The sequence below is a fragment of the Sapajus apella genome, unplaced genomic scaffold (assembly GCF_009761245.1).
Source record: "Sapajus apella isolate SASKATOON/1434 unplaced genomic scaffold, GSC_monkey_1.0 scaffold43, whole genome shotgun sequence".
In the NCBI taxonomy this organism is placed as follows: Eukaryota; Metazoa; Chordata; class Mammalia; order Primates; family Cebidae; genus Sapajus; species Sapajus apella.
Genome location: NW_022436983.1, coordinates 10,580,717 through 10,591,040, shown reverse-complemented (window position 1 = coordinate 10,591,040; position 10,324 = coordinate 10,580,717). Strand labels below are relative to the sequence as shown.

Here is a 10,324-nt window from a genome sequence, read left to right as displayed (position 1 = left end):
CTCTTCATGTGCTTGTTGGCCATTTGTATATCATCTTTGGAGAAATGTCTTTTATACTCGAGCGTTTACTCCTGGGCTTTCTATTCTGTTCCATAGGTCTATTTGTCTTTTTGCCCATGCCACACTGTTTTGATGACTATAGCTAGTAGTATGTTTTGAAATCAGACGTATGAAGGCAGAGGCTTTTGATGTTCATCTTTTCCACCATCGTATGTTCTCCATGACCTACGAGAACATAACAGGATCCCTGGGTGTTCTCTAAATATCTTGAACCCTTTCGAGCCAATATCTGGTCTCAATTTTAATGATCTTCTACAGAGGAATCTAAGTATTTATGTCAAGGCCATAAAAGGCAATATACAAAAAGAACACTGAGGAGATGAATTACTTCATTCCACAAAAATCCATCGCTGTCAGTATGTAGGTGAATGCCCGGTTGTAGGTGAATTTAAAGAGAGATATAACCAGACCCTCAGTGGGGCTTGCCCCTCCCCTGCTCCTTCCTCTTCCTCTTCTTGGAAAGGTTCTATGGGAAACTCAGAATGAAGTAAGATCATGCAAAATTTTATAGACCAAATACAGGTCTGGGAGCAAAAGACACACACAATAACGTGGCCTTCAACACAGCCTGTTAACACTTTTCAGTTTATTTTGCAATAGTCAATTCAATCATGACAAATGAGTGAATGAATGAATGATAGCAACAACATCTTGACCTCATGTCCAAAGGGACTTAAAAAAAAACTTTATTGCAGCTTCTTGGAGCAGAACTGAGTATGCAATGCTAGGACCATGTTGGGATGCTCAGAGTGGGAAACTGAGGCATAGGAGAAGGAAGCAAGCCACTGCTGGGGGGCTGGCCCATCCCAGGGAGCCAAAATATCTGCAAGAGCTCTTGCTTGCCACACTGCAGAGGACCCAGCGACAACTGGCCAGGAGGGAGAGGATGCCAGGGAAGATGGGCTCAGGGCACCATGTTCCACCACTTGAAGGAGAAGGGCTTTCTGCGCACGTTGGTGCCGCAGTGCACCTCCCCGTGCCTGATGTGGTAGGTGTAGAAGTCATTGATGAAGGTGCAGTGCAGGCCCAGCGGCTCCAGCAGGGACCGCACCTTCTCCTCCAGGCAGCAGCGGCCATTGATGATGGGCCCAAAGGGCTTGGGGATGCCCAGGTACTTCCCCAGGACCAGCATGTTCACCTGCAGCGAAGTGAGGGCTCAGGTCAGAGGCGGCAGCGGGCAGCCTGCAGCGTGATCCAAGCGGCCCCTCCCTTCTCTGACCATTGGAAATAATAGCCCCTCCTGGGATGGTGGCTCACACCTGTAGTCCCAGCACTTGGGAGGCTGAGGCAGGAGGATCGCTTGAGTCCAAGAGTTTGAGACCAACCTGGGCAACATGGCAAAACCCTATCTCTACAACAAATATTTTTTAAAATCAGCCAGGCGTGGTGGTGTGCACCTGTGGACCCAGCTACTTTGGAGGCCGAGACAGGAGGATCACTTGAGTCTGGGAGGTCAAGGCTGCAGTGAGCCGTGATTGTGCCACTGCACTCCAGCCTGGCAGCCTGCATGACAGAGCAAGACTCTATCTCAAAAATAAAATATGCCTTTCATGGTGGCTCGTGCCTACAATCCCAGCACTTTGAGAGGCTGAGGCGAGTGGAGCACCTGAGGTGAGTTCGAGACCAGCCTGACCAACATGGTGAAACCCTGTCTTTACTAAGAATACAAACATTAGCCAGGCGCGCCTGTAGTCCCAGCTACTCAGGAGGCTGAGGCAGGAGAATTGCTCGAACCCAGGAGGTGGAAGTTGCAGTGAGCCAAGATCATTCCATCGCGCTCCAGCCTGGGTGACAGAGTAAGGCTCTGTCTCCAAAAATAAAACAAAACAAAATAGCCCCACTTTACGAATGAGAAAACTGAGACCCAGACATGGAAAGTGGTTTGCCTAAGGCCACAGAGTTATTCTAGGACTTACAACTATTAGACTCCAGGTTCCATTCTCTTTTTTTTTTTTTTTTGAGATGGAGTCTTGCTCTTGTCACCCAGGCTGGAGTGCAATGGCACAATCTCAGCTCACTGCAACCTCCATCTTCTGGGCTCAAGTAATTCTCCTGCCTCAGCCTCCCCAAGTAGCTGGGATTACAGGTGCCCACCATCACACCCAGCTAATTTTTATATTTTTAGTAGAGATGGGGTTTCGCTGTTGGCCAGGCTGATCTCAAACTCCTGACTTCATGATCCACTCGCCTTGGCCTCCCAAAGTCTGGGTTTACAGGCGTAAGCCACCGTACCTGGCCTTCCATACTCTTATTTATTTAAAATTTAAAAAGTTTAGGCCAGGCACGGTGGCTCACGCCTGTAATCCCAGCACTTTGGGAGGCTGAGGTGGGTGGATCACCAGGTCAGGAGACTGAGATCAGCCTGGCCAACATGATGAAACCCCAACTTTAATAAAAATGCAAAAATTAGCTGGGTATGGTGGTGCATGCCTGTAGTCCCAGCTACTCCAGAGGCTGAGGCAGGAGAATCACTTCAACCAGAATGCGGAGGTTGCAGTGAGCTGAGATCATGCCACTGCACTCCAGCCTGGCAACGGAGCGAGACTCCATCTAAAAAAAAAAAAATTAGATTCGGGGTACATGCATATTGTCACCTGAGTATGTTGCTTACTGGTGGGCAATGAGCTTCTAGTGCATTCATTACCCAAACAGCGAACATTGTACCCGATAGGAACTTTTCCAACCCTCACCTCATGCTCATTCTCTCCATTTCCGGGGTCCTCAGTGTCTATTTTTCCATCTCTGTACCTCTGTGTACCCAGTGTTTAGCTCCTACCTATACATGAGAACATGCAGTATTTGATATTTTCTGTTCACTTAGGATAATGCCTCCAGCTCCATCATGTTGCTGCAAAGGACATGATTTCATGTCCTTATATTTTATTTTTTGAGATAGGGTCTCACTCTGTCACTCAGGCTAGAATGCAGTGGTGTGATCTCAGCTCACTGCCATGTCCGCCTCCTGGGCTCAAGCAATCCTCCTGCCTCAGTACATGCCACCATGCCTGGCTAAGTTTTGCATTTTTTTGAGAGACAGAGTTTCTCCGTGTTGCCCAGGCTGGTCTTGAACTCCCAGACTCAAGCAATCCTCCCGCCTAAGCCTCCCAAAGTGCTGGGATTATAGGTATGAGCCACCCCTCCTGGCTGATTTCATTCTTTCTGATGCTGCCCATGCTCTTAACACTACACTCTCCTCCCCTACCTGCTACCCCTGGATAAACTCTTTCTATTACTCAAGGCCCAGATCAAATGGCAGTCCCTCTGTGCAGCTGCCCATGAATCCCTGAGCTCTGACAGCCACTGCTGCTCTGTGTTCCCATAATTCCCAGCACTGTGCCTCGCACGTAGTAGGCACTCAATAAATATCTGTTGACAGGATGGATAAATGACTGCCTCTGTTGTGGCACTTTCCATATAAAATAATGTATGTAAACGACTCTGCTTCCTCCATTAGATTGGGAGGCAGCCCGGAGAGGTGGAAAGGTGAGGATTTTGGCTGCAGGCCTAAGTGGGTTTGAACCCCAGCCCTGCTGTTCAATAGCTGTGTGGCCTTAGGCAGTCACATCACCCCTCTGAGCCTCATCAGCAAAATGAGCCCAACACACGCTTCCATTGCAATGACAATAAGGTAAGAATACACAGGCACAGCACTGTGCTGGCACATAGTAGGTGCACAGCCATCTTCCGTGGGTCATGAGTCCTCACGGGAGCGTCTCATTCTTTGTCGCTACCTAGACACAGCCTGTGCGTGCTAAGTGCCTCGCACTGTCCATCTCTCTGCCTGTTCCACTCACTCTTCCCCGCCTCCCACAGCCAGCTCCACGTCTCATGCTCAGGCTCCCTCCAGGGGCCTTGAACAGTGAAGGCGCATAGTCAGCCCTCAGCGTTCCTAACCACTGTAGCTGCTTTTCTTCTTGCACTGGGAAGCCTGGCATGGCTAAACTGGAGGGAAACAAGATGCTTGGGGTCAAGACTTTAATTCCTTTTGGCCAAGGAACCCTTTATTCTACACAACATCTTTTGCCAAATGTCAGTGCAAAACCAGAAAATCTGAACTACTGGATTTGAGGCACTGCCTTGGAACTCCAGGGCCCCAGGGAACCCAGTTTGAAAACTACTGTGGTAGTCCTGCTGGCTCCTCCCTGAACTGTCACCCTCAGCTCCAGAAGAAGAGGGTGGCTGGGGTTCCCCAATAGAATTGGGTGAAGTCCCTGCCTGGGCCTCTGGTATACTCTGAAGAGAGGGAGGAATGGGGCCGAGGAATGTCAAAAACACAGTGGATGATAGCAAGACAGTGCTTGGGGGCCACAGTGAACACTCAGGACAAAGGTGGGCCCATTCTCGCCCTCAAGCGCAGCCTCCAGAAGGTGAATCCTGCTCAGCCCAGGCAGTGCCAGCCTCACCTGCTCACAGAGGCTTTCCTGGACCCCCCAGTCTGAGGTGGTATCCTCATAGGTGTCCCTGTTATGGTGCATAGGCGACCTGAGGGCGTCTTGTTTGCTGCTTGACTCCCTGTCCATCTCCTGACCCCCTACGGCACCCCCGAGCCCCAGGGAAGCTGCTAGGTGGGAAGGCAGCACGGTGGTTATAGCCTGGCGTCTGAAGCCAGAGCCCTGGTGGAGGCAACCATAGAATCTGACTCCCGGCATTGTTGTGAGATACCAGAAGGTGCTCTGGAGGATGTACAGGCCCATGCAAGCCTGGAGCACTCTTGACCTAAGTGACTCCATCTTAGAAAAAGACTCCATCTTACATTTCAAAAGGCACCATGCCAACAGGGACCAGACGTTTGCCTGATCAACAGAGACCACCCAACCAGATAGGGACATAAGCAGGCATACTTCATTACCATCAGTCCTCACCAGAAGACCCGACTATAAAAAGAGCAGGTCTTCACTAGCTCAAGATAACTGTCTTTTTTTCTTTTCTTTTTTTTTTTTTTTTTTTTTGGAGATGGAGTCTCTGTCTTCCAGGCTGGAGCGCAATGTCACGTTCTCAGCTCACTGCAACCTCTGTCTCCCGGGTTCAAGTGATTCTCCTGCCTCAGCCTCCCAAGTAGCTGGGATTACAGGCGCCTGCCATCACTTCCAGCTAATTGTTGTATTTTTAGTAGAGACGGGGGTTTCACCACGTTAGCCAGGCTAGTCCCGAACTCCTGACCTCAAGTGATCCACCCGCCTTGGCCTCCCAAAGTGCTAGGCTCATAGGCGTGAGCCACCGCACCCAGATTTTAAGATGGAAATAGCATCAGTAGGGTCTGGGTGCGGTGGCTCATGCCTATAATCTCAGAATTTTGGGAGGCCGAGGTGGGCAGAACACCTGAGGTCAGGAGTTTGGGAGCAGCCTGACCAACAAGAAGAAACCCCATCTCTACTAAAAATACAAAAAATTAGCCGGGTATGGTGGCGTATGCCTGTAATCCCAGCTACTGGAGAGGCTGAGGCAGGAGAATGGCTTGAACCTGGGAGGCAGAGGTTGCAGTGAGCCAAGATTGCGCCACTGCACTCCAGCCTGGGCGATAAGAATGAAACTGTGTCTGAAAAATAAAAAGAAAAGAAATAGCATCAACCTGACCTTGTGGAAAGACACTAACGTGTGCGGACCTGGTCGCGTCTGACCCGGTACCACTCGGGACAAAGCTCCAAGCAGTAATGGACAGGAGCCAAGCCCTCTGGACCGCCTGGGTACCCCGCTGACCTCTTGGGCTGAGCTGCCTCCATGCCACACCCTGGGGTGTTACAGCCCCCACATCCTCACCATGTTGGGGAAAAAGGCTTCGGCCTTGAACTCTTTGACCTTGAAGAGCTGCGGGATGTCGATGATGTCGCTCTCAGCCAGACCCAGCTCTCGCTTCAGTAGCTCCCGGTTCCAGTCGATGCAGCTCTGGGGAGAGGGGCGGGGGCAGTGAGCGGGGGACTGCTGGGTGTGGGGGACAGTGTGGAGCTGAGGCCCCTGGGCTGAAGGAAGGACTTGGACAGGGTCAGGAAGGCAGTGAGGGCAGCTGCCAGGCCCCCCCACCCCCCGCACAGAGAGGCCTCTGGCCAGTGCTCTCAGGGGACCCTGGGGCCTCCTGCTCCCTCTGCTCCCTCAGCCTCTCCCGGTCTCTGTCTCTGTCCCTGCTTCTGTGTCTCCGTCTTCCAGCACATCCTGAGGTCCTGAGGGAGACTCCTGCCAAATGCCTCTAGTCACTGGGGAAGTGGCTGGTGGGTAGGGGGAGCGTCAGATGTGCTGGGGTGTGGGCACCCAAGCTCGTACCTCCACAAATGAATTATGTTCTCTTAATGTCTTGTTTGACAGAATGTTCTTTATTTTCTGCTGATTTTTTTCTGTCATGGAGAAAAAGAAAAAAAAGGCAAGTGAATTCAGAGGTCAATTTCCCTCTTCCCAGTCAGTGCCGGAGGACTGTGTTCCTATCTATAAAGTGGAGGCAGTAACGATTCTTATCATACAGGTTTGTTGTGAGCATCTGTGAGTCAAATGTCTTTTTTTTTTTTTTGAGACTGAGTCTCACTCTGTTACCAGGCTGGAGTGTAGTGGCGAGATCTTGGCTCACTGCAACCTCTGCCTCCCGGGAACAAGCGATTCTCCTGCCTCAGCCTCCTGAGCAGCTGGGACTACAGGCGCACGCAACCACATCCAGCTAATTTTTGTATTTTTAGTAGAGACAAGGTTTCACCATGTTGGCCAGGATGGTCTCGATCTCTTGGCCTCGTGATCCAACCGCCTTGGCCTCCCAAAGTGCTGGGATTACAGGCATGAGCCACCATGTCCAGCCTTAAATGTCTTTAATACAATATTTTAGCAGTATAAATTCTCATTAAAAATGTTGTTCTCACCTCACTAAAATGTTCTTTTTATATATTTTTGTAGTTTAATGTATTCTTTTTTTTTGAGATGGAATCTTGTTCTGTTACCCAGGCTGAAGTGCAGTGCTGTAATCTCAGCTCACTACAATTTCCACCTCCTGGGTTCAAGCGATTCTCCTGCCTTTGCCTCAGCAGTAGCTAGGATTACAGGTGTGCACCGCCATGCCCGGGTAATTTTTGTGCTTTTAGTAGAGACTGTGTTTTACCATGTGGGCCAGGCTGGTCTCGAACTCCTGACCTCAGGCAATCCACCTACCTCAGCCTCCCAAAGTGCTAGGATTACAGGCATGAGCCACCACACTCGGCCTAATTTAATGTTTTTGTTTTTTTTTTTTAATTTATTTATTTTTTGAGACAGAGTCTTGCTCTGTCGCCCAGGCTGCAGTGCAGTGGCAAGATCCTGGCTCACTGCAACCTCCACCTCCCAGGTTCAAGCAATTCTCCGGCCTCAGCCTGCTGAGTAGCTGGGATAACAGGTGTGCGCCACCACGCCCAGTTAATTTTTTGTATTTTTAGTAGAGATGGGGTTTCACTGTGTTAGCCAGGATGGTCTCAATCTCCACCTACCTCAGCTTCCCAAAGTGCTGGGATAACAGGCATTAGCCATCGCACCTGGCCTTTTTTATCTTTATTTTTTTTATTTTTAATGCATTTTAATGCCCCCACGCTAACAGGAACAGCACAAAAGACAGGCAACATTAAAAATATCTACTTGCATGTAGGATAGTTTAGTGAATGGATGGAATCTACTGTGCGATAAAATGAGATAAATACCATTTAGTTGCCGTAGATAAGAAATGTTCTTGTTTTAGGGGGGGCGCAGTGGCACTCACCTGTAATCCCAGCACTTTGGGAAGCTGAGGTGGGTGGATCACCTGAGGTCAGGAGTTCAAGACCATCCTGGCCAACATGGTAAAACCCTGTTTCTACTAAAAATATAAAAATTAGCCTGGCGTGGTGGCAAGTGCCTATAATCCCAGCTACTTAAGAGGCTGAGGCAGGAGAATCACTTGAACCGGGAGGTGGAGGTTGCAGTGAGCTGAGATCGCACCACTGCACTCCAGCCTGGGGAACAAAGGAAAACTTCATCTCAAAAAAATAGAATGTTCAGAAAAATTTAACAGGTTTACTTATAATTATTATAAAGCTGAACCACTGAAACTTGTTCACAGAAACATTTTGCTTGCATTAATGCTAAATTCTCTTATCTCCAAAGAGATCATGTCGAGAGGGAAAAACAGGTCCGCCCTCGCCTGATGCCACACGACATACACAGACCCGAGACGGAGCTCTCAGGCACACAGGCTTCTCAACTCTGGGCCTGGCCCATGTCTATGAGCTCTACTGAAAGAGTCATATTTCTTTCTTTTTCTTTTTTTTTTTTTTTTGAGATGGAGTCTTGCTCTGTAGCCCAGGCTGGAGCGTAGTGGCACGATCTTGGCTCTCTGCAACCTCCGCCTCCCGAGTTCAAGGGTTTCTCCTGCCTCAGCTTCCTGAGTAGCTGGGACTACAGGCGTGTGCCAGCACCCCTAGCTAATTTTGTATTTTTAGCAGAGACAGGGTTTCACCACGTTGGCCAGGATGGTCTTGATCTCTTGACCTCATGATCCACACACCTCAGCCTCCCAAAGTGCTGGGATTACAGGGGTAAGCCACCGTGCCTGGCCAAAGGAGTAATATTTCCTTCTGTGCTGCAGCCAGGCCGAACCTCCCCCAGGTGCTCCCACGCCTTGCGCTTTCTCCTGCCTCTGAGCCTCCACTCGCCCTGTCCCTCCGCCTGCAATGTCTCTCTTCCTCTCTTTCCCTGCCCTGTTTGCCCAGCCAGCTCCTGCTTGGCCTTGCCTCCTCCAAGAAGCCTTCCCTGAGCTCCATCCACTCAGACATCCCTCAAAGCCCCTGTGTTGGAGCTGTTCTGTTGACTCACTTCCCCCAGGCCTGTGAGCCCAGAGGGCCGCAAGCTGCTCTGCTCTGTTCACCCAGTCTCCCAGTACTTGGCATGGTGTCGGGCACACAGTAAGTCCTCCTGGCACACAGTAGGTCGATGATTCCCTCCAGGCAACAGGAGACCCCCAGGAAGCAGGAAGGTATACAGATGGGAGGACAAGGCAGGGCTGACTTACTCTTGACCCCTTGGAACATCAGGGCCTCCCCGTGGCCCTCATTCTGCTGCTCTTGGAACAGTCTGTAGCAGGACCTGGGGCTGGCCAGGAGCAGCCGGAAGCCCTGAAGGCAGAAACCCTGGGGTTAGAGGTCAGCTTTGCCCCTGGGGCTCCCAAGGAGGGTGGATCTGCCGAGGGTGGGAGGAGTGTGGACTTGGACCCAAGCTGGCCACCTCCTCTACCTCCATCCTAAGGTGAAGAAAAATAGCCTCAGACAAGCAAAGTTGCCCCCACCCCAGGCAGAGGCAGAGAGTCTACCCAGGGAGGAGCCATGCTTCCTGCAGGCAGCCCCCAAGATCGTACCTTCCTGTCGGGAGCAGGCACAAAGCTCAGGAACTCGTCCACGTGGCCCACGGACAGCCAGTCAGAATAGAGCTTCACGGGGGCCTGGACCTGCTGGGCCCTGAGGAAGTCCTGCAGGGCCTGGTGCATCTCCTGGCTGTGAGGGCTGTCACGGCAGGGTTAGAGGCATGTGATTGGCAGCAAGGGCTGCAGGGAAGTCTCTGAAGGACAGGGGCTTGCCAAAAAGGTCAGGGTTCTGCTTCAGCAGAGAAAGGGATGCAGGAGCCTGGAATGCCTCTATTTTAGTCCCTAACATTTGAGAAATTAAGGAATTGTCATTCTAGTTTTATTGGGGGAAACTGAGGCACAGAGTCACTAAGGAGAGTAGGACAGAGGTTAGCCTCAGAAAGCACTGCCTCTTGAATTAGGCGAGAGGTTGGTGTTCTGGGTACGCGTGGGGTTTAGAGCCAGTCTGACCTGAGTTGGTGATCTCTCATTAGCCATGTGGCCTTGGGGACATGCCCTCGCCTGTTTGAGCTCAGCTTTCTCCTGAAAAACCCTTAGCATTCCAGTGCCTCGCTCTTCCTTTTTTTTTTTTTTTTTTTTTTTTTTGAGATGGTCTTGCTCTGTTGCCCAGGCTGGCACAATTTTTGCTCACGGCAACCTCTGCCTCCCGGGATCAAGCGATTCTCCTGCCTCAGCCTCCCTAGTAGCTGGAATTACAAGAGCACGCCACCACGCTCAGCTAATTTTTGTATTTTTAGTAGAGGCGGGGTTTTACCATGTTGGTCAGGCTGGTCTCGAACTCCTGATCTCGGGTAATCCACCCGCCTCGGCCTCCCAAAGTGCCGGGGTTACAGGCGTGAACCACTGCGCCCGGCCCCTTCTTGTTCAATCGGTTCCAGCCATCCTGGCCTTCTTGCACGCAGGAGCTCACTCCCGCCTCAGGGCCTTTGC

General features: G+C 50.9%; 1 protein-coding gene across 2 annotated transcripts in view; it reads right to left on the bottom strand.

Moving 5' to 3' along the window:
• Window positions 1-631: 631 nt before the first annotated feature.
• The window catches only part of PADI4 (peptidyl arginine deiminase 4), a 46,645-nt gene continuing 36,952 nt past the window's right edge, over window positions 632-10,324 (bottom strand). For both annotated transcript variants that reach the window (XM_032300574.1, XM_032300575.1), the window contains 5 exons: window positions 9,389-9,533; window positions 9,047-9,149; window positions 6,316-6,386; window positions 5,818-5,943; window positions 632-1,198 (listed from right to left, as the gene is read on the bottom strand). In XM_032300574.1, the coding sequence (XP_032156465.1) occupies window positions 965-1,198; window positions 5,818-5,943; window positions 6,316-6,386; window positions 9,047-9,149; window positions 9,389-9,533 (679 nt within the window). In that variant the 3' untranslated portion in view covers window positions 632-964. The remainder of the gene's footprint in view (window positions 1,199-5,817; window positions 5,944-6,315; window positions 6,387-9,046; window positions 9,150-9,388; window positions 9,534-10,324) is intronic.